At 37.2% G+C, this 25,103-nt stretch overlaps 1 protein-coding gene across 1 annotated transcript; it reads left to right on the forward strand.

Annotated features, from left to right (window-relative positions):
- The first annotated feature begins 1,922 nt into the window (after window positions 1-1,922).
- nars1 (asparaginyl-tRNA synthetase 1) lies at window positions 1,923-22,946 on the forward strand. Its single transcript, XM_041254315.1, has 15 exons — window positions 1,923-2,099; window positions 3,644-3,726; window positions 9,041-9,106; window positions 9,242-9,334; window positions 9,430-9,519; window positions 9,925-10,003; window positions 10,656-10,726; window positions 13,922-14,008; window positions 14,355-14,576; window positions 14,980-15,179; window positions 15,444-15,579; window positions 16,563-16,676; window positions 18,381-18,512; window positions 19,617-19,748; window positions 22,121-22,946. Exons 1-15 carry the CDS (start codon window positions 2,057-2,059, stop codon window positions 22,250-22,252), a joined length of 1,680 nt encoding a protein of 559 aa, XP_041110249.1. The 5' UTR covers window positions 1,923-2,056; the 3' UTR covers window positions 22,253-22,946.
- The last annotated feature ends 2,157 nt before the right edge of the window (window positions 22,947-25,103 follow it).

The following is a 25,103-nucleotide window of genomic DNA, read 5'->3' on the forward strand; positions in this document are numbered from 1 at the left end:
AGATATGTCTTCAGATAACCCTCCAAAAGAAGGTTTAAAATATTTGTAAATTTTCTGAGTTTTGGAGATCCAGAAAATGCCAATTCACCTGTATCTGTATTCTCGCCATTACTCATGCCCTGGCAATGACCTTTAATACCCTGATTAAACTGAGGAAGCCATTAAGTGCATGATCACAAGCTTTTTGTTAATTGCGCAAAAAGGGTCGCAAAATGAAGTGCAGAGACAATCAATCGCCACCGATTGTTGCATCAAAGGTTTATTGCAGTGGTCATCAAAATACAGAGCGCTCCGGAGAATAACAGTCAGTTCATCAGTAACCAGTGTATTCTACCGGTTTAAAGCATGCACATGGGTTATATAGTTTCTACATAAATTCCCTTGCTCCTATCAGGATTTGGCACGCCTAATCCTAACCCACCCCCCTCCATTACATTTGTTATATTCATTTCAGAAACCAGTTAAGATTAAGCAAGCATTTTATGGTTAAGCAAACATAACACTTAACATAAACATACCCTTCTTCTGTCCCTGGTCATCTGACTCTGACTTAACCTAAGGGTGTGATGGAACATTCTGTCCTTTCTTTCACCTTTCACAAGTTCTTCATATTGCAAAACTGCACCCCAATGATCGTTGGTTGATTCAATAGTTACTTGAGTCATCCATAGGTCTGCCAAAACAAAAGTAGTTTATGTATCTAATGTTGTTTTTCAAAAATACATTTTATGGATATCAAAATATGTATCTATCTATTTACAAATTTATATCACTCACTCAATGATTATTGTTGGGACTTGTGACTTATCGAGCAAAATAAATTTGCTTGCCTCAATCACAGCATCAACAAAATGTTATTTCTGCTTCTTTAGTTGTAATTTTATGGCTGTTTTTTTTTTTTAAATAAAAATATGTACTTTAAACACTGACTTGTAAAGTGGAAATTCAATAAATATGGTTGCTTATCTATCATAAGACTGTTAAATGAATTGCTTGGTTTATTGGACTACTCTATTACTACTTGTTTCTGTGCTATACCTTTGTTAGTATGATCTCTGTAGGTTGGGGGCTTCTTTCAAGCAGTCATAGTACCCTAGAAGCAAGTGCCAAGGCACATCTTCAGAGAGAGATAAGGAAAAAAACAAAAAACTCTTCAAACTATTAAAGCTATTGTGGGAACAAAGTTCATACAGATAAAAACATTTTGTTGTGCTTGGCTTTCAAAAAAGCAAAACACACACACACACACACACACACACACACACACACACACACAATCAGCCTGAATAATAATAAATAAAGTATGCACAAAAGGCAGAAGGTAAGATAATACTCTAGGAAGGACACATCAGGCATGTATATGGAATATGCACAAGCACTTAATATCTGGTGGCGTGGGTTCAAATTCTCTTCAGAAGTTAAAGGGGTTATAAAAGCATGCAAGTAGAACTAGCTTCCCAGTCACACAGAGTATAGCCTATGGTAAATATTTCTGGAACAGGAATTTCTGCACTGATTTCCCATCCCATCCTTACAGACAGAACATTTGAGGGGTAAATGCCATGTTGTCTTTTGTGTAACAGTGCAACATTATGGAACTATGTAGCATTAAACAAAAACAAAAAAATTACAGTGTGTATACTTTTGAGAGAGAGAGAGAGAAATAAAAAACATTTTTATTTAATTTGAGTTTCTCTGGTCCTCACTAAAACAACATGCGACTTTTCAATCGCCGCAGTGCAATGCTGATGCAACGTCCTGTCGTTTATTGAAATAAGCGTTCTGCTCAACCATACATGCCCAGCCAAGGTAGGGCTACGGTGAAGGACAGACAAACATGCAATCGTCATTCCACTACTGGGTACATTCTTTAGCTCCATGAATTACTAACCAATGAGAAGCCGAGGTGGAATCTGACAAGAAGACTAGTTTGATTGCACTCTGAGGCGTAGGGTTGAGTCCAGGAAGACGTTTTTTTAGTGGTTGTAATTTAGAATATATATATAGTTATACCAGGTTATCAGATATTTTTCTTAAAGAAGTATAAGACGAGGTCATGGCTGCAGAAGTGACACAGATTGCTGAACAGCTGTCACTTGGTAAGTCAGCACACATCACCTAAAATTACGTTATATTATTACAACGCGTGTGTAAGTAAAGCATTAAAAAAAAAAAAAAAAATATCTGTTATAAGCTCTGTAGTAGCCGACTACAATTGTATTGTGTTTGGTTTCTTGTTCAGTTTTTTTTTTTTTTAGAACTGGTATGCTTATTGAAGTCGCACGTGCTAGTTGTGCTTATTTGGTTCATATTTGTTTTTACCCATAGCCTAATTTTTGTACAGCTTACTTAATGCACATCTCAGTACACTATCTGTTTGTACGTATCAGAATTCTCCAGGAAGCGATACTCAGTCAAACTAATGTAAGGTAAATTGTATGTGACCCTTTGTTTATGAAAATGAAAATGTCAACCCTTAAGAACATCAAAGAGACTTGTACAATGGTTACTTAATCCGGGTACGGTACATTTAACTGACACACACAAAAACAGAACATTCTGCCAATTGCTCGTTACCAGGGACGTAGTTAGCTAGTGACTGTTAGGTCTGCTTGTAGCTAACATGTTGGTTAACGTTAGCAACATCTGTGGCTTGAGACTGCTAGCTAACAGTAAACGGACAGGAAAAGGCTCTGACAGGACGGATTCATGCAGACAGGTAAGTTAGAACAGAGAGAGAAAGAGAAAGAAAGAAAGTATTCACTACTATAGATTTTGGTCATAATCAAAGCTTTGTTAACCAATACGTTTTTATGTGAGGTTGCCTGTAAGTTACAGTGTAACAGACGTTGCGAGCTAGCAAACGGTAACGTTAACGGTGTCTTTTAAATTTGACATAAGTTATGTGGCGATGATATCTAATTAACGTTGTATTTAATGTAGTTTTGCTATCTGTGCCAGGCTATAAATGAGACAGATGACGTAACATCATGCACATATCTTTTCATACTCGATTGCTTTCATTCAGTAGGCCATTGCAAAATAATTATCAGTAGGTCATGTGTAGAAAAGGTGACATAGTGTTGATCACAATGTCATTGTATTATCCTCAATTTCTCATTGATTACAGTATTGTCTTTTTATATTTAATTTCATTCAGTGTAGTCTGATACTTTTACTGTTCGTGTTCAACAAATTTACTAAACACCAAAAATATACCTTGCTAAGTTATTGTGCTGTATTGTGCACTATATGTCAAGACAATTCAATTACTCTACAGCAATTTTCAATAGCAACAAGTGGCCAGATGTATGTTTTTATTTTCAAGTGATATTAGTGGTTTGGAAATTAATTGTTTTACTGATCAGTGTGCATGATAATAACCCTGCTGTGATACCCAAAGTGATATTATCATAATTTTTCCTTATTGATTCCCATTGTTGTGATACTATGCAGAGTGACAGAAACATGGGTGATATTAAATAGTTTTTATTGTAAATTAATTTGGGAAAACAAAAACACATTTCAAACTTGACTTCAGCAAACATCAGCTTTTGCACTTCTTTTCAGTAGTTCTGTTTGTGTGGATGCGAATCACCCTACACAGCCCTCTTTTATTTATTATTATTTTCTAATAACCCAGGGGAGCTGTATGTCTCTGATAAAGAAGGAGATGATTTAACTGGAGATGGGACGGAAGGGAAACCTTTCAAAACTGCATTGAAGGTAATGTAAAGGAGATTGTAATGATTTGACTATCAAGTCTACAAATACACCAACACAATAGCTTTACCAAAATGACCTTACCTTATCAGCACTGTGCATTAAATGGTGCAGTTTCTTGCTATAAATTCTTATTAAAACCTATGTAAACACACTGTCTGGCATTCCACAGAGCCAGTTGTTGGATTAATTCAGATTTGATAGTGTATCTTAAGGGAAACAAAAGCACAGCTCCCATTTACAGGTGTGTTACTGGAAATGCACCTTCCTATTTCCTGCAAGACTTTTCCAAACAAAGTTCACGCTGTGCACTTTGCTCAGGTGCTGGTTTTTCAAAGCTTTAGTAATCGGATTTCCGCATTTTGATCTGGATTATATTTTGCAATTGGGTTTTTCAAAACATCAGAATGCGATCGGGATTACTGTGATCCGGATTTCGTTTTGGTAATCCGATCGCACTTTTAATCACGATTTAAATGTTTCAATTGGGTTTTTCAGAATTTCAGGAGGAGGTCAGGATTACTTTGATCCAAAATACCAGGTTTGTTGTGATCCTACTGCAGAGGTGGATTTAGCTTTTAAATGGTCATAGAGCATCTGTGTTTTGTTTGAATTGTCATAGCAAACACACTATGTCCAAATAGAGGAAGACGATGAAGATGTCTTTAAAAGTTTTATTTTTATTCAATTCAGATTTAGTTATTTAATTTCTGCTAAGTAGGCATAAATAAAATAGCAATTATTTTCATCTGGATCACTTTGATCCAGATTGAAAGTTTTGCAAAACCGGCCCCAGGAGATTCATTCACATATTTAGTGCCTAATTTAGTCATGCTTGTAGTTCTGGCCAGCACTCCTTTTCCTGTCTCATGCCATCTTACTGGAACATGCATCCAATTAACAGGGCCTTTTCTATCATAGCAATTTATCCGTTTAAAGAACATGTTGCTGTGCATATTGTATTGTTTTGCTTTTTGTTTAACACATTGTGTTTAACACATTATTTCTTATGCATTGTATTGTGTATGATGTAACATTATCCTGTATCCTCCAAGGACACAAAAATGAAGTGTACAACTTCAGTGTGTTTCTTCCTGGAATAAAGATTTTAAATAATTCGTTTTGTGTACTGTTGTATCTTATTTTGTATAAAGAGGAATTATGTAATTGGCTGTAATTCATATCCATCATCTGCAGGGGGGAGTAGAACTGTTATGTGGGCCACCATAACAGCGGTATACATTTACTCAAGCTATGAACCAGTATACACAGATTAAACAATGCAAAAATGCTTTACCTTATTTAAGAATTACCATACACACAGTGTTTCTTGACAGTGTAATGAAGCATTTTGAACTGGAACAAGAATTTCAACAAGTTATTGTTTTGTGTTTTATTAAATATTTACTGCCCAAACAACCTCTAATCTGAGCCTGAAAAGTCCACATTAGTGTATACTGACCTTAATGTAATGTATGTGTGTGTATGTGTTACACGCAGTGTCATGATTCGGAGCATTTACAAAGTATCAAATAATTAAATGAAAGGTTAGTTTGGTCTTTGAGTAAATTATTTTGGTGAAATGAAAAATATCAAACAAGCAAAGAACAAAACAGAAGAAACGGCTTCGTCGGTCTTTGAGTAAAACAATATAATCAAATTGCTAAATGTGCTTTCATCAAATGCTCAGTTCCCAAACAGATTTTAATGCTGCTCAATCTGTTTTGTTCTTTGCTTGTTTGATATTTTTAATTTCACAATTTGAGCAAAATAATTCATAATAAATGCTCTAATTTTCATACTAAATAGCACTTAATAGTACTGTACATGCCGCTATGCACCATACTCTATTCACAAGACAATTGCTTAACCTTTAACATCACACCCAACTTGAGGTGGCAAAGCCGTCACAATGTGCACTAATATGCAGGAGAGGGGTGTGTGTGTGTATGTGTGTGTCACAGCATAGCCTTTGAATGCCTACTTGTGCCACTCTGCAGTCTCCTTTATGTTGAAGAGAACTGCTCAAGCTTTAGAATGATACCTTGCATGAGGTGGCACATCCAGACTATGTGATTCACCCTTAGAGTGTGAGCTAATATTCAATACATAACTGTGAATAAGTAACTAACTTAAGCCTGGTTCTTCTGTAAAACTCGGAGCCCCCATCCAGAACTCGTCTGTTGAGTGTCAGTTTTGGCTTCCAACTAAAGTTAGCTGTGATTGGGTGAACGTGTCAGCAGACAGCAAGAGCCACAATTTCCTCGATGGAAGTGGGTGAGGCTGAGGGGAATGATTGACACATTGTGCTTGCACATTTAAAATAAAACCTATTTAAATAAACTGGAGCAAAATACACAGCTGAAATAAAGATCTTACACACCCTAGTGTAAATTGAATTTCAATTTAAGGGAAGCTGTTTTTTTTTTTGTATTTGCTCAAATAAATAACATCCGCACCTAGGGTAAATTGAATTTCAATTTAAGGGAAGCTGTTTTTTGTCCTTGAGTAAATTGAATTTCAATTTAAGGTATGCTGTTTTGTTGTTAATAGATGATTCTTTTGTTAATAGATGAGTTTGCGGTATATTATTTACTTTTTGTTACTTTCATCTCATAAAACAGCACTAATTTCAATTTATTGACCTTTTTCTTCACTTTCTGTTAACATTCCTTAACAACAGTACTTCTCTCTCTCTCTCTCTCTCTCTCACTCTCTAAAGGCTTCTTAAACTGGATGTGAACTTTTCAATTTGTTAAATTGAAATAGAGTAGGTGGGTATTTTTGGAATAATTTAACGTGATTTGCGAGAATCTATATTCAGTCGTGTCTGTCAAGAACGATTTCTAAATACTGATGACAGGTTGAAAAAATGTATTGAATAAAGTTAGAAAATGAAACATGGAAAATAATGTACACTTTTGGCCCACCCAAGCTTACTCTCCTGCTAAGGACAGTGAACTTGGGTGGGCCAAAGGGACATTTTGTGGTGCAGGGCCCATCCCAGCACCCCCCTTAGCGCCGGCACTGATCTTCAGTATGTTCTCCTCACAGATTTATTTTGGAGATGCTTTAGTTTGTTTTATCCTTCATACAACCTAATAATATTACAGTACATTAAAACCCACACAAAAGGGGTCACAGTATACAGTATACTAAAATAATGCTAAAATAATGCATTGTGTGTGGTCGTTATCATTTACCGTATCACGCTGTATAAGGACCATTCAGTAATTCACGACCCCTCTGTAAACTGTACGTTTTTTTTTTTTTTTTTATGCATATATTGTATAATAATGAGGGATCAATGTGTATGATTGTTTATAAGAAGAAGGAAAGAGAAGGACAACTCAATCTAATGACCTGGCCTGCCCAGTCTCCAGACCTCAGTCCCATAGAACTTGTATGGGACAAACTGGACAGAAGAGTCAAAGCAAAACTGCCCACAAGTGCCCTACATCTCTGGGAATTGCTGCAGAAGAGCTGGGAAGACATGTCAGGTGATTTCCTGCTGAAATTTGTTAACCGAATGCCTCGTGTTTGTGAGGTTGTTATTAAGGCAAAGGATGGCTATTTGGAGGAATCCAAGATTTAGAGACCATTTTTAATTTTCTTGAACATTGCATTGATATTCCTTATGTTTTGTATATTGTAAAAATGTGTTTTCTTTTTCAAGTATTTACAGAAACGTATACGACGTAACGCATTGTCAGTTATGAAAAAAACCTAGTTTCCAGCAAGTGTACTCAAACTTTTGACTGGTACTCTGTATACGTGTGTGTGTGTCTATATATGTATATAAAATAAACACACACACACACAGTGCCTGTAGTAAGTTTTCTTGATGCATTTAAATGGGATTTTTTTTTTTCTTTGATTTACACAACCTACTCAACACTTTGAAGAAGCAAGAGAATTTTTATTGTGAAACAACAACCCTTAGTCAATGCTTGGTAGAACCACCTTTGGCAGCAATTGCAGCTGTGAGTCTTTTGGGTAAGTCTCTACCAGGTTTGCATATCTGGATCGTGCAATATTCGCCCATTCTGCTTGGCAAAATTGTTCAAGCTCTTATCAAGTTGGATGGGGATCGTTGGTGGACAGCAATCTTCAGGTCTTGCCACAGACTCTTAATGGGATTTAAGTCTGGGCTTTGACTGGGCCATTCTTGTTTTTAAGCCACTCCTGTGTCACTTTGGCTGTGTGCTTGGGGTCATTGTCCTGCTGAAAGGTGAATCTCTGTTCCAGTCTTAGGTCTTTTGCAGCATGATGCTGCCACCACCATGCTTCACAGTAGGGGTGGTGTTACCTGGGTGATGTGCAGTGTTGGGTTTGCGCCAGACATAACGCTTTGCATTTATGCCAAATAGTTCAATTTTTGTTTTCTCTGAGCACAGAGTCTTTCGCCACATCTTTTCAGAATCTCCCATGTGCCTTTTGGCTAATTCCAAGCAGGATTTTACGTGGGCTTTTTTCAGAAATGACTTTCTTCTTGCCACTCTTCCATACAGGCCAGATTTGTGGAGTACCTCCGCTGTTGTTGACACATTGACAGTTTCTCCCATCTCAGCCATGGAATGCTGTAGGTCTTTCAGAGTTGTCATTGGCCTCTTGGTGACTTCTCTGACCAATACCCTTCTTGCCCGGCTGCTCAGTTTGGGAGGATGGCCTGCTCTAAGCAGATTCTGGGTGGTGCTGTATTCCTTCCACGTCTTAATGATGACTCGTCTGTGCTCCAAGGGATATTCAATGTCTTTTGAAATGCCTTTTTATACCCCTCCCCTGATCTGTGCCTTTCCACAACTGTATCTCAGAGTTGTTTTAAAAGCTCCTTGGTCTATATGGCAGTATCTTTGCTTTGAATGCACTACCCAACTGTGGGACCTTAGAGACAGGTGTACTTAATCTGAAATCATGTGAACCACTTTTATTGCGCACAGATGGACTACATTTAACTTATTGTGCGAATTCTGAATACAATTGTTTGTAACCAAGCTTATTTAGGAGTGTCATAACAAAGGGGGTGAATACTTACCTAATGAAGACTCATTGAAAGTGTTGAGTAGGTTGTGTAAATCAAAGGGAAAAACTAATTTAAATGCATCAAGATTTTAGGTTGTAACACAACACATTATTAAAAAGTCCAAGTGGGGTGAATACTTCCTATAGGCACTAATATATATGCATGCAAACTGCAAAGAATCGCATAAACTCAAGAAAAAAGTGGAGCGTGATGTCGCTAGTGCCAATAAGATGTACATTTATTAAAATTCTTGGTTGTCACAGCATTAAGTTCATAGTTTTTCTCTCTTTTCAGGCAATGTTGTTTTTTGGAAAGGAACCATTTCCCAATATTTATGTCGACTCACAAAAGGAAGATGAGGTAAATATATGTAGTATATTTTGGGGGTTGGAGATTTATTTATTTTATTTTATTTTTTTAACATCTTTTAGACTATTTAAATTGTAATTTGATTAATGTTGATTTCTAAAATGCGTGTGTATTTTCATTTTTTAGCGCTGGGCTCTTATATCTAAAACCCAGATGAAGAGTGTGGTAAAGCTCTGGCGTCGGGAACAAATGAAAAATGAAGGCAAAGATAAAAAAGAGGTTAGTTATCGTGCTTAAAACTGTGTTTGATTTTTGTATTATTCATTCTTGCTGTGGTTGTACTGATAATGGGATTTTTGACATTTTATGTACAGGCGGAAGATGCAATTCGCAGAGAAAAGAACTTGGAAGAAGCTAAAAAGATTGTGATCAAGAATGATCCTAGTCTTCCAGAGCCTAAAACAGTGAGTTAGGTTTCATATGGTACTAGTTTGTGCAACATTATAAATGTAATTAATTGAAATCTAATAAATCCTTATCAACTGGGTTCTATGTGGAGGTCTCATTGAGAATGGGGGCATGGCATGAAGGGAACTGTTAAAATCTGAACTCCCTCTATATAATATGATGATCTCTAGAAAACCACCAAACTGTGGATTTAGATTGCATGGTTTTAAAAGGTGTTCAGTTAAGATAAGTAGCATACTTCTCCTCTGGTACATCACGGTTGCACCTGTGCATCTGAAACTCCTAGTCTGTACAGTAAACTTCACTGATTGATAAATCACACAGTCACACGCAGTTTATTCCAGTCTTCTGTGAAAGTACAACAGAAGCCAGCTAATAACATGCTTGTTTTCTGATTCCAGCTTAAGATTCGATGTTTAGAGGAATTCAGGGACCAGCGTGTGAAAGTGTTTGGCTGGGTGCACAGGTTGCGCAGACAAGGTACAGAAATATATTTTTCTATGAATGCCTGTGATGGGAGGTCAGTGCTGGCTATCAGGCCCATGCCTGATCCTGGGGGTGAAGGGGGGGTGGGGGTGGGGGGTCAGAAGCCCTGTTTGACCCGCCTGTCAATCATGGTGATGACACAGAGAGGTTGAGCGAGGGTGTGTCGCGTGGATCTCTTTGATTGGTTGAGGGGGCAGGTCTTGGGGAGACAGTAGATCCCATAAAACTGACCCTCTCTTATCCCTTGGTTTAGCCCTTGCAAGATACAACACAGCGGAAACTCTGGCTGGAGAACTGGAATAAACAAAGAACAATTTATTTATTTTTTTGGTTTTATTTACAGTATCTTTTCTGTTTTCTCCTTCTGATTTATGGATTTTTATTTCTACACGTACAGACACTTTGCGGGGGGGGGGGGTTGTAGATACCGTTGCTGGACTTGTGCAGCATCTTAGACACTTTCTGACTCCCGTGAACCACCCACACACCCTCTCACAATGCCTTTATAAGCATGTTTTAAAAATATGAAAACTGAAAGTAAACAAAATATTTGTCAATAGTAACTTGTCCAATAGTCTTTTGTACACACATCACCACATTCTATTGATTGGCATCTCTCAATAGGAATTGTATAACTTTTTTGCAGGGAAGAACCTGATGTTCATAGTTCTTCGAGACGGTACAGGCCACCTGCAGTGTGTCCTTACTGATGAGTTGGTAATTATTTTCCAATATTTGTTTCCCTTGTTACATAAGAATGTGAGTTGTGCAAAATGTCCTTTGACAGATGTTAAAATAGTATTGAAAACTGCTGTTCTGCTGTAAGTGATGCATTGTATCATTTCCATTTTTCTAATGTAAGAAATCAGTTGACAAATTCCATTTTGCTGCAATATTTAGTAATCAATGCAAATAACGAGTACAATTTTAAATATTAGGAGAATATTGATGATATGAGAATTCCTTAAAGGAATACTGTATTCCTTCGAATTGAAGATGCAGCCCAAATTTCTCACCCTCAATTTGAGGAAAAAGAAAAACTTCAAATAGAGGCATTTACAAAGATGTAACCTAAATTACACATACAAGAACCATTTGTTCAAAGGAATACTCACTTTTTTTTTTTGCACTGAAATGCTACAAACTCGGCTGTTAGGCATATTGCCGAAGCATATTGTACATAGGCAAATTAACATGCCTGTAATATCAACAAATCTCTCCTAGTCATGATCCTTTGAGTTGCAGTCCTCTTTATTATTTGACATCTCCCAGACAATGACTTCTGCTTCTTTGAAAACAGCTGCCTGTATGTCATGGATGATTCGAGATCGGGCAGTATTATTTTTGTTCCTCATTTCTCGGCAGTCCGTCACGTTTGTCAACTCGGGCAGTCATTTCTTTTTTTGCCAAATTTAATGCACACATCATTGTGTCAAATTTAAGACGCAGGTCATTTTTGAGAAGAGGAAATTGGTTTAAAAAGTATGTCTTAAATTATAATCCAGTACTTTATGCTATAAAAAAACTCGTAAATCAGTTGAATCCTCCTATATTTGTCGTAGGTTTGAGATTTCAAATTATCATTTTTACCGTGCTTATGTTTAGTGTACAAGTAACTTCTAAATTCATATTTATAAAAGGTTTTTTTCAACCTCTTAAAGTTAACAATATCTATTTGTATTAGCTGTTATTTACTTTATGCTACTATTGGACTATGCATTTGCCAAGATAAAATTAGATTGTAGTGGTGGGGACCAAGCAAGACTTAGCTTTGCTGTAATGTATGAGCAGGCAGCACTTTTCCTCTGCCTGGTTCCGTGTTAATGCTGGCCCTAGGGATCGTTTGTGGCTTCCCTGGCACATCTGCACATGTAACAGCGGCGATGCTGGTTCCAGGGATCAACCAAAGTGCGGCCTTCCTAGAGACAGCATGACAACCATCTGGAATGGCTGGGTGGGGCACTTCACAGGGGTCATCAAGTGGGCAACTAACACCTCAGAAAGTCTCAACAGTGACGCTGGCATCCCAGTGCCACTCCCCTCCACCCCTTAACACAACCCAGCCCAGTTTACTTACCTTAGCCATCCAGTCCTTTTCATTGATATTAACTTTTTCCATCACTTACCTTTGTTATCCATTCCTTTTCATTGATACTAACTTCCTCCATCGCCTCTCTTTGAAATCTCCAGTCTGTCCCAACCAAAGCCAGTTTCTACTTCTCTCTGCCACTTTGTTTAGAGCCTTCGCTGTACACCGCAGCTCCTGTCCACTGAACCCAGTATCTCTAAAAAGCTGGGTCATGGAGTGCACAACGAATCCCAGACAACCCACCTCTATGGATAAAGCCAGACTCTTCACCCCCACTGTTCCACCTCAGCGGCTAACTCAGCATAGTGAAGTTTCTTTCTCTCGTATACCTTATCCACGGAAACCTCCCATGGCACTGTTAGCTCCAACTGAGACTAACCACAGGACAATGTCAGGTCAAAGAGTAGTTGTAGTAATATCTGGTGGAAAAATAAGGCACTGGCACATCATCTGGCACATCAATTCTCCAATCTCTAGCAGCCTCTAGTTGTTCTAGGTGAATCTTAGTTCTAATAACCTTTCCTGTTGGTCCTGGACAGAGGAATGTTGTTCTCTGTGTACCAGCTATTGCTGATACTGGCAGCGAGCTGTTGATCTGATTACACTGTTCTTCCAGTGCTAAGTCCAGGCATCACAACACCTGGCATTATGCCAAGTGAAGCGACCCTGGCTCAGACCCACATTACACCCAGTAAGAATGTGCTTTTGGGTAACTGGTGAAGAGCTTATTTGCTGTAAGTATACCATTTTTTTCCTCTGGTGAATGGATCTTTATAAAAGCTGTTCTTGGATGGCCTTTTGTTTTACAGTTCTTTCATAGGTGCTCTGCTTTGTGCAATTTGCAAGCTTATGTTTTAGGTCAGGGGTCTCAAGTCCTGGTCCTGGAGGGCCGGTGTCCCTCCTAGTTTTTGTTCCAACTATAACCTTAATTACTTAATTGCACCAATTAAGCTTCTACTAAGCATTTAAGTGGTCCAATTAAGTAATTTAGGGTACAGCTGGAAAAAAAAATCAGGCAGGATACCGGCCTTCCAGGACCAAGATTGGAGAGCCCAGTTTCAGATAATTTGCAGAAGCCTGATGGCCTCCTTCTGGCTTTCTTCACCCCTCCTCCACTCCTTCCTCAGTTGCTTCCATTCTCTAACCAGGTGTTCTCTCTCTCTCTCAAGTTGTTTTCTAGACTTGCCTGGAATCATAGTTGTTTGTTGCTTTCTATCTTCTACTTCAAACCTCTCACTCCCATTCAATCAATCAATCAATCTTTATTTTATATAGCACCTTTCATAGTGGACCACCATCACAAAGCACACAAAATACACATAGCTGGCATCCCCAAACTTATCCAGTTTCCTTTCTACTGTTCCACTTCACTTCTCCAACAAAAAGCAGAGGTCCGTTTCAACCGTGTGCCAAGCTATTTTTTCTTGAGGTTCTAGGTGACTTGAACCTTGGTTTGTGCCATTTAAGGTTCCTTTCTCTTCTAGGCTGGTTCACCTGACTAGGCTCACCAGGATCATTGGTTTTATTACTAACTGTACTCTTTTTGGAACTACTCTTGACTATAACAGGGTGAGGCCCATACCACTTCTCCCTCATACATCTCTTTCTCCCTTGATAATTCTTCAGACCACTAATCTTTGTCACCTTGGTCCAGTCACAGGTACAAACCTGGAGTGCCACATCTTGTCCCAGAGCTCTCATTGCAGATCTTGAGATTGGGTTGTTTATTGTAAAGTAGTATTCGTTCTTGTGTCCATTTCTTTTCCTAAGCCATTAATTGTGTTATAACCTAACTAAATATGTATGTGTTTCTCTTTTCTTAGTGTCAGTGCTATAATGCAATGGTCCTGTCCACTGAAAGCACTGTTGCACTTTATGGAACACTGAAGCTTGTACCAGAAGGGAAGCAAGTAAGTATATTTTAAAAGAAAAAACAAACATCACAGCTGTGAATTCAAAATATAATTATTTTCCAGGTAAACGCAAGTGTGACATACAGATACTTGGATGTCTGGAGTTCATTCCAAGTTTCATGACAATTGAATAATCAGCTCTCCAGATATATGTAAAATGTAAAGTGGTACGAATGCATAAACTAAAGCTGTGTATTGGGCCCATAGTTTCAAAATCTAGATCTATTTTACTAAAGCTTCTTTGTGGCCATAAACATTTTGGTACAAATGGATGTACATAATTGTTTTATACAGTGTTATACCAGTGTTTGAGACCTAGCTAATGTTACTTTACATTTTGCAGGCTCCGGGAGGCCATGAGCTCCACTGTGATTTCTGGGAGCTGATTGGCTTGGCTCCAGCTGGTGGTGCTGATAACTTGCTCAATGAAGAATCAGATGTGGACGTGCAACTGAACAACCGGCACATGATGATCCGTGGAGAAACTGTGTCCAAGATCCTCAAAGTGCGCTCCGCTGTTATCCACTGCTTCAGAGAACACTTCTTTAGCCGGGGATACAATGAGGTAAAACTATTATTGATTGATACGTTAATAATTCATTTACATTTATTAATACGTTTGTTACATGTAAGAAATGGCAGTAATATATATGTATTTTTCCCAAAATATTTGCAACTCGGTTTAACAGAAGAAATTTTACTTTGACCTTTTAATTTTGAGGTTTCTCCTAGTTATACAGTAAGGTCGACACACTTTTAATGTTGTTTACAGTTTTTAATCAGGATGCTGTGTGGATATTAAGCCTTTTATGAAAAGTATTTATTTGTCCTTCCATTTTAAAGTAATACAACAAACTTATAGATTTTAACACTAGCTACTGAGAAATGCTAAAAGCAAAATCAAGTTTTGAACGGGCACTAGAATCCTAAATTTGAATCCATAATCTCCAGGTCTTCTGTTTTTGCAGATCACACCTCCTACCCTGGTGCAGACTCAAGTCGAGGGAGGATCCACTTTGTTTAACCTGAACTACTTTGGGGAAGAGGCATACCTAACCCAGTCTTCCCAGCTCTACCTGGAAACATGCATTCCCGCTCTGGGAGATACCTTCTGTATCTCTCAGTCTTACCGCGCAGAACAGTCTAGAACACGCAGACATCTGTCAGAGTAAGAAATATCAAACTCCTCACAATGGTTCTATACTTCTGAATAGTATTGGTAAGGGTCTCTGGTGCTTATTGCAACGTTCCCCGACCTAAGATTTACTCCTATCTAATAGTCACTGTTTCTTCAGTCCCACCTATCCCTAGGATGGGTTAGAAGCAGGCTGGAAACAACAATCTACTTTGCTTGGGTAGGTTATCCTAGGTTGTTGGGTAAAACCTGTGCTTCTACTCTGTGATGGAATGTGATTTTTACCTGTTCCCCCAGATACACTCACGTCGAGGCAGAGTGTCCATTCATATCATTTGAGGACCTGCTGAACCGCCTGGAAGACCTGGTTTGTGATGTTGTGGACAGGGTTCTGAAGTCTCCAGCTGCTGCCATGCTTTATGATGTTAACCCAGTATGTTCAATAAAAATCTACTGTAATATTTATGATTTCATTGACATAGTAAATATAATGTGGGTTTTTATGAAGTTTAAATGTTGAAAAAATGTATAATGGCAAAAAGTGTATCTGTACCATAGACTTTATTTAGTCAGAAATGTAGTTTGTGAGTGCATTACAGTATTATCCATATCTGTGAATGCATGTCCTCAGAGTTAGGGTAAGTGGGGGTGCAATGTGTATGCATGTCATACTTGGATTATTTTACTGTACGTGGCTGTTATACGAATTTCAAGGGACCAGCAAGCAGAATCGTGTTGTCAGTAATTCGTATTATCAGAAACCTAAACTAAATGCATGCTGTACTTAAAAGAACGCTGAAATCAAATTTCAATTACAGAACAATGAACAGTATAGTACATAATTGTAATGCACAATTATTGTGCATTTTATTGAAAATACTGTTAAAAGTGAACTTTTTAAAAGTATACATTGCAAATGAACTGCACTTGAAACCTGCATGTCCCATTCTGATCACGGGCATTTTTAAATCACAAAGCAAGGCTTCGTTAACATCAGGGTATTGAGCAAATCAGCCACTCTGACGACTTGAGTCCACAGTTTGCTGTTCATTGACCTGTATTATTGTATTTCGGTTTTTCAAATTGTTTGATAAAGTGTTTGCGGGAACATTACAATCTGCAGCAGCATCTTCTAGAGTGGGGCATCATCCACTGCTTTCAACAGCTTTTCTTTTGTCTGCTAGGATCGTGCAGGTTTTTGCGCTGCTACATGGTAATGACATTGATATCATTGGATCAGTTGTCCCAAAAGTAGTGTCGGGAAATTTGTCTAATCTAAGTTAATTTTAGTGAGAATTGACTATTTTCACACTAAAGTCAAAATGTTTACCCCAACTTTGTTCCTTTTACTGTTTCTGTCATTGTTGTTTTGTGGATTCAGTATATATAACATTTTCCATGCTCTGATGCCTCCAGGATTTCAAGCCCCCTAAACGTCCTTTCAAGAGAATGAATTACCCAGAGGCCATCACCTGGCTGAAGGAGCACGATGTGAAAAAAGAGGATGGGACCTACTATGAATTTGGAGAAGTAAGCATTCTTCATTTTCCGTCATTTTAAAGGGTTGTTAAGAAGTATTGTTCAGTTTAGGGATGGGACAGTATAAAATTTGCACGGTATGATAACCGTTAAAAAAAAAAAAAAATACAGTGGTAATCTTAATGTCACGGTATACAGTACATCATGCAAGTTATCAAATAAAGGCTTCTGTAAATCACTTAAATTGCCATAATTCACAAAAATAAAACCAACAAATCACACTTCCTTTCATTTAATGATTTCAACTTTTGGTATTTAGTATTTTACTATGCCAGATAACTTGGTACATTTATTTTTTATAAAGACAATCAGAATAATAATTAAAAAAAAAAAAAAAATAATAATAATAATAATAATGAAGTTGTACACTCTCAATGTTATATTACAGCAGTATTGGTCTATTATTTGCTCAAAATGATGTGGTGCTGTAGTTTGTTAAAAAAAAATTACGTGTAAAATTAAATAAATAAATAAATACTTTGTTTGGCTGATGGTAACTAGAACTGAGGAAATGATCAATCTTTTGCTTAAAACACAAATATGTACCTCAGGTTATTTAAGAGCAGATGAGTCATTTATTTTTTCTACCAGATAAATAAAATATGTATAGCAAAAAAAAAGTATTTTAGTACTAAAACATGTTATTGGATTTACATTTACGACATTGCACAAGTAAGCTTCCAGTGATTATTACACATGTGGAGTTTGTAAAAAAAAATAAAATAAGATTTCTTCACTTACCAACAAAAATTGGAATACTGTTACAACTAGTTTAAACAAAACTATGTTGATAATAAGTAGGCTATCCTGCTGCAGTTGCGGGTCTGTGCTAGTTTTATTTGAAACTGGTCGTGTTCTTATAGCGCAGATTTCCTCAGTTCTGCACAGAATCGCGAAGATACGCTGTAGACGTCACTCAACACCCACAGAAATATGTGCAGATTTTGCATAGCCCAGCGCAGCTTTGAAATTTTACCGTGGGAGGCCGCTACCTTAAATCAATCAATCAATTATTTAAAAAAAAAAAAAAAAAAAAAAAAAAAAACATAATGTACTAAATCCATGATAAGTGATGTATAATTTTACAATAGTTAATGTTTATCTATTACATTAAACTGACTGTTGATAATCCAGACCAATGTAAATATAGCATGTTGAAAATGTGTGCAAAGTTTGGAGAAGGTGTTTCTCTAAAAGCTGCATGTGACATGAGAAATACAGCAGCCAAGAGCAGCCAGCGCAGCAAGCTCTGGGTAACAGAACGCAGCAATGGAAACGTGTATTCTGTGTCGTTGACAGTTTCCTTCAAAACCTTTATCAAAATATAGTATCAGTTCACAAAAAGATCTTCCTCAGACACTTTGCTAAGGCTGCAAGTACAATCGCTTGATTTAGAAGAAGCGTGTTTGCAGTTGAAAAAAATGTGTTAACCGTTGTATAACCAAATTACTATAATTGCGGTTTAGAATAAAAGAAACTGTATTAATACCGTAATGTACCTAAACCGTGGTAAACCGAAAAACCGGTATACCGACTCATCCCTAGTTCAGTTACACATGCAACAATGAGAGGGCATCCTGTTGGCTGGTTTGTTTTAAAGAGTACTAAAATACCTATATAGTTCCATGTTCATTGCTTGATGTTTTAATATGCACTAAATACCTGAATTAAATGAAATTGCTGTTGTTTCAATAGGACATTCCTGAAGCTCCTGAGAGACTCATGACTGACACCATCAATGAGACCATCCTGCTTTGTCGCTTCCCAGCTGAGATCAAGTCTTTCTATATGCAGCGCTGCCCTGAAGACAGACGCCTTACTGAATCAGTAGGTTCCTCTATCTGGGTCATGAGGACCAGGGGAATGAGGCTTGAGAGTGCATTTTATGTTGAGATTAAATTGCCTTTAAAGGGTTCTATTCAAAGGCTGTACACAGTTAAGGCCCTGTGAAAATCGCAGATTTATTTTATTTTTATTTTTTTTAATTCATGGCAGTGTAATATTTTTGCGGAATGTGCACAGAACTATTTTATAAATTATGTGTACATATATATATATACATTTTTTTTTAAACAGCAAATAACAAGACAAATGCACTGACAGCATGAAACTCAACTTCAAAGTTATTCAAGCACTTTACAATAGCTTGGAAAATGGTGCTGTAATTAACAGCTTGTAGGTAAAGTGTATCTGCAAAGACAGCTTTCATTTCTATGTCAGATGCATGTTCACCAGTTAGATCTTGCAAAACAAATACAACGTGTAACACATACTGAGCTTGGGTATTAGTCGACTCGTCAGTGACCAATGACAAGCAAGCAGACTGTTTTTCCAATTCCATAATCTCCTGCTTGTGAAGTATTCACGTCTCAGCTGGGCTGATGAAACAATCGCTTCACCATTTGCTATAGTCTGAATAATTTACGTACTGTAACTTTTGGTTGTCCAATTTTTCAATAGGCATATTTGCGCAAACAAACGCCTGTCAGGTCAAAATGTTATGTTTCATGCTTCACAGTTTTCACTGGACATTTAGAACGTGGAAGTCACCGTTTTTTGTTTCTTTGAAAGTAAAGTAGTCGCTGTACTGCTCAGGTTTTCTGCCTTTCTCTTTCGGTGAACACTAGAATCTAAATGCCTGTCAACAGATGATTTTTGGTAGTGATCTACAGTAACGTTGTAGGACGTACAGAGAGCTTACCTCCATGACACATTGATATAATACACTTATATAATTTTACATGTGCTTACAGTGGGTGTAGGTCAAAGTTACTGATGGGTTTGAGCTTGTATGGTGTGCTTTAGGGTAGTACCAGAGAAGGTACCACACGTCTATGTTGTACTGTATTCGTTGTTAAGAGTTCAATAACTTGTTTTGTTTTTAGCTATGTCTATGCTGAATTTAGGTTTTATTGTCATGTGCTTTTGTAGGTTGATGTACTGATGCCTAATGTTGGTGAGATTGTTGGAGGGTCAATGCGTATCTGGGATAGTAAAGAACTGCTGGAAGGCTACAAGAGGGAAAACATCGACCCCACTCCCTACTACTGGTACACAGATCAGGTACGGACAATAAGTATGGGTAAATTCCAATTCAGCTCAGTAACATTCTGGCCTGGTTATAAGGTCCGTGTTCATTCCAGCTGATCGTTTTTGCATTCTAAATCGGAAATCGGATAACCAGAAAATGAATCATTTTTCTATTTCTGTTTTTCATAAAAACAAAAATCGACCCGTTTTTCATTTTTCAATTTCTGAGTTTAAAATACAAAAACTGATACAGGCTTGTTTTATCTATTGATGCACCCACCGAGTGAAACAAATTGGGTACCCGTGAAAGGGGAGCTCTAAACATATGTGAGCACCCTGGACAAATGTGCTATGATAATATAATCCAGTTAAGTTATAAAGCCAGATATACATTTTAAGAACTGTACCTGGATTTTTTTTCCGCATTGTGTGTGAAGGCTTATTATTTTTAATGTTATAATGCACTGTACCTGAGTGATACAAGGATGATTATTATATTAACTTAACGTAGACCTATGGCTGTATTGTAATACAGTACTTTGTAACAACTGCTAAATTAATTAATAAATAATGTTGGTAAACAGACAGTACACTACCACAACAATAAGCACAGGAGCAAAATTATTGCATTGTCATAACAGCGGGACACAGAGAGATGGCCGTGTCTGCCTTTTTTTTTTTTTTTTTTTTTTTAAAAGGTCTTGAAGGAGTTAAATAATGTTTAAGATATGAAATGTTGTGGAGTGTTTTCATGCTGCAGTGGGGGGTTCTTCTGTAACAGAATATGGTGAAGGGTGGGGGTGAATTCTGTTTACAGTTTCGCATTGTATTGCAGTTCCTTCTTTTGTAAGAGCTGCAAACCGCAGGGAGAGAGGAAATGTTAGCATCTTACAGAGCTTGTCGTAGGATCACTAAAGGGGGCTGGCACGCTTGGTTGAATAGGTCTGTCCCTCTTCCGATACATTAGGGTATCTGTCATTGTTTAAGTATGTACTGTTAGAGAAGCATTAACAGATTGCCTATGAAGTGTTGTCTCTCCAGATATCTGCTTGAATAAAGACTACCTTTATTCAATAATCTGTATTACAGATTATTCCATTTCAAATATTTTGTTGCAAAAACCAATATGAAAAATGGGAAAACAAGCCTGAATCTGTTTTTATATTTTAAACACAGAAATTGTAAAATGAAAAATAGGTAGAATTTTTGTTTTGTTTTTATGAAAAACCGAAATAGTTTTCCGATTTCTGATTCTGAATGCAAAAACGATTGTCCAGAATGTCCAAATCGCCCAACAGGTAACACCGTACCCCCTCCGGTTTACAGGGTTAAGCATTTGGTTGATTTTGGACTCCCCACCCCCTATAAAACTGTATGAGCTAGAGATGAAAGCTGAGGAAAAATACATTGTTAGATACATATACAATTTGGCTCGGAATGATTAAAAACCTCTGAAGAATCTGGAGACTACAATTTATTTATCGTATCCATTTACCCGGGGGGAAGGGGGAGGGGGTGGGAGTCAGCAGTATCACTGGCTACAGAGGAATGAGAAATGCTGTGCAGTGCAATGCCCAAGTCTCACTTCAGCTTCTGCATATTGCGGGTTTTAAATGCAATTTGAAAATGAAAATTTAGTTTTTTGCCTTGAACAACCCTGAGCATCCAAGTTTGGTGTAAATCCAGGGGATGGGGGGTAGGGTGTTAAATCTGATATTTTTGTGGTGATTTGTCATGCAATTACAGATGATAAAAATGCAGTTTTTGAATAATTCTCAAATTCATATTAATGAAAGGTTACTGGCTTGCTGTGCTATTTCTGTTTGGTTGTTACAGTGTTAAGCCATTAGATGTCAGTATAATCCATGTATTTAGCCTGAAAAAATGTGTCGGTTTGTTAAGTATAAGCAGGTTCAATTGTGTGTGGTGGTTTTTTGTTTTTTGTTTTTTAAAAACATCTATATTGGCTCATTAAAACCAAGACTCATTCCTAATAATAAATGAAATGTAGTTTGTCTATATACTGCTAAGGATATGCTTGCTAACCTAAAATATCATTAACTTCAATACTCATTTCATGGCATACTTTATTTTTTCTATTAACTGTTTGTACATTATCTGTAATTTTGAAAATGTCCTGATTTAACATCACACCCTGCAAAACTGTCCCCTCCCCCGTGTATGTGCACACAGCATACTGTATTAGACTTAATCCTTAACTTTTAAACAGTAAAAACAAACTTGGTAATATTTTAAACAGGTGTTTCTGTGAAAGGCTATCAGTGCCTTTAATGTCACTGTGGCTTTTTTAGAGCTGTAAATAATCCATTATTTTTATATTGATTCTCGTTTGTATATATCCTATCAGATGCTAAATTGATCTCAATTATTCTTGTATTTTGTAGCGCAAATACGGCACCTGTCCTCATGGTGGGTATGGTCTGGGGCTGGAGCGATTCCTGACCTGGCTGCTGAACAGACACCACATCCGGGACGTGTGCTTGTACCCACGCTTCATCCAGCGCTGCAGACCTTGAGAGTGGAAAACAACAGTCCTCTCTAAACATAGCATAGAAATAATTATCCTTTAGAAATAAGATTCTTAAATAAGGAAACGCTTCAAACTGGCTACATGCTGTGGGGTTTTTTTTTTTTCTCCTTGATTTCACATTATGAGAAGTGTTGCTTGTCTGTAAAAACAGCTGTAAGCTTTGCATTAAAGGTTTATTAAACATTAGACAATGCTTGCATACAGCTAGTTTTAACTATCATGAGTTCAGCACATGCCCTGGAATGTATCACAGGTCATATAATTGGGTCTTGTGTGAAGGAGGGGGTGGATGGCTGGCTGAATTAAGTGACACTCAGCTCGTAAAGAAGGGAGAAAGAAGCTATTATTTGCATTCCTGGCAGATGTTGGGTGTAATTGTTAGCAGACGTGTCTCTTGTTATGTACACTGAATGCTTTTAAAACGTGATTGCAATTAATCTTTATATACTGTGTAACTGACTTAGTGCTCAGATGAACATCTACTGACACCATTAAAGAAACACTCCTCTGCAGCTCCGATCAAACCGTTCGGAGAGAGGGCTCACATACAACTTATACTGATGCCATTAAGAGAGATGCTCCTTTGAAACTCAGAGCAACAACTGACTGAGGAGACACCCTTTTTTTTGTATTCAAGCTTTGTTCTTTGCTTTTTCCACAATAAAATGCTTTAATTGCCACAATCTTTGTCCAGAATATTTGATTGTAATTGAAGAGAACCTTACACAGCGCTACCTTGTCTGCTAAGAAATCCATGTCATTAAATGCATTGGGTATCTGCAAAACTTTCAGTACTTGATTATAGTCATTTCATTTTGCAATACAGACAATTCTCATTCAGTTGTGCAATCACATAATACTCCCTAGGGAGTACAGACAAATGTCCATTTAATGCATAGAAAATATCTAGGTCAAAGACTCACAAATACTGTTGGTTATTCTTGACAAAATGTTGCTTTACTTAAAGTTTGGATCTTATGATTTCCGTGCTCTCATGTTTGATTTTGCCTGCTGCCCTGATTGAGTCAACATGTAACACTACAGCTGCAGCTTGGTTGTGTATTCAGGGACTGTAAACTGTAGAGACCAATTGGTGACTTACTTTGCCGTTACCGTAGTTTAGTGCTTGCACTATATATAAAAATAAATAGGCTATGTGCCATATTTAAGTGATCTTACGGTAACTAGAGAACTTATTATTTTACATTAAAGTTCAGATTTTCTCTTTAAATACATAACATGAAATGTTTGTCTATTAATGTGACATCAGTATAAGAATTGCAACAATTATCAGTTTTAAGCTTACTCATTTTCATAATTGATCTACACTGTACTATTTCATGTATACAGGTCAGAACTCAATGTATTTTCAGGTTCCTGTGATTGGGTGGCAAATGTGAGTTGACAATAAACTTTAAATGTTTAAATTAGAAAACAGTTAATGCATGTTCTTCCAAGGTTTAATAAATGACCTGTGTTAGTTTGCATTCGACTACTGTGCTGTAGTGGCTTTGCTCACATTCTGCCCACACATTTCATATGGGCTATCTAAAACAGTGAAACCCTACAAAAGGACCTCCCACATACATGGACAGCTGCAGTTATATCTGTGTAGATAACCACAACACTATGGTTTGCTGCCTGATTAGATAAACATTACCCTCCCTTTAGTTTTGCTGAGTCTGTCTTTTGTTAACCTCAGGGGAAGCAACCCTCATTTACTCATGCTTAAGAACATTTTTTGTTAGATGAATTCAAATGGTTCAGTGACAAAATCTGTACCATTTAAATTTTATATATATATATATATATATATATATATATATCACACACACACAGTCGCAGACAAAATTATTGGCACCCTAGACTTAGATAATTCAAGAAAACATGTTAAATAAAAGAATTTAGTCAAGAGTAGCCACCAATTAATATTACAAAGACCAAAATACACAATTTCTGGTCGTTTAACAAACAGTCTTTAAAAAAAAAAAAAAAAAAAAAAAGCACTTAAGTAATTTCAAATATGTGTTCATGATGAAAGTATTGTATTGGCATCCCTGCTTTAGAATTCCGTATCCTTTTCTTTTATTACAGCTTTCAGACATTTATGATAATTCATGACCAGCCTGGTGCATATTGTTAGTGGAATCTGGGCCCATTCTGCCTTGAATATTTCCTTCAGCTCAAACAAATTGGATACCCAAGTTTTGGCTACAGCGTTTTTCAGATCATTCCAAAGCACTTCTATTGAATTGAGATCCAGTGATTGCAAAGGTCAATCCAGAACTTTCATGTTTGTTTTCTTGAATAATTCCAGAGTTTAGAGCTATATGAAGATAAATGGTGCCAATCAGCCTACCTGCAGATAGTATCATTGTATTTTGTAGATGTTTTGATACATGGGTGCATTCATTCAATTTTCAATCACATGAATGTCTTCAGTCCCTGAAATGCTGAAACATCACCATATCGTGATCAAACCACCTCCATGTTTAACTGTAGATACAAGGTTTTCTTCATTGAAGGCTTTCCCCTTTTTCACCTCTGTAGTTCTTTCACACACCACTATGGTAAACACTCTGATGCTTCAAAATCTTTCTTTAAGTCCTTGGTTTTTAATCTTGGATTTTTTTTTTAAATCCCCTACCTGCTGTGCCCCTAATTTTCTTTGGATATCCACTTCTTTCAAGCGTTTGTTCTGTGGTACCGGTACTTCTTGATTATTACTCTGATTTTGCTATTCCATATTTATTTGGTACTGTCTGTAGGTAGTTTGTAGTTTGCTACGGGTGCTTTTCTAAACGTAAATACAACTCCTTTGTCTTGACCATCATCTG

Source organism: Polyodon spathula, chromosome 1, assembly GCF_017654505.1.
Source record: "Polyodon spathula isolate WHYD16114869_AA chromosome 1, ASM1765450v1, whole genome shotgun sequence".
Classification (NCBI taxonomy): Eukaryota; Metazoa; Chordata; class Actinopteri; order Acipenseriformes; family Polyodontidae; genus Polyodon; species Polyodon spathula.

Excerpts from the sequence above, each read along its gene's own strand:
- nars1 (XM_041254315.1), top strand. The coding sequence starts at position 2,057 with ATGGCTGCAGAAGTGACACAGATTGCTGAACAGCTGTCACTTG. Across the intron at positions 14,009-14,354 it reads TTGTACCAGAAGGGAAGCAA|GCTCCGGGAGGCCATGAGCT; the intron begins GTAAGTATATTT and ends TACATTTTGCAG. Across the intron at positions 18,513-19,616 it reads ACAGACGCCTTACTGAATCA|GTTGATGTACTGATGCCTAA; the intron begins GTAGGTTCCTCT and ends GTGCTTTTGTAG.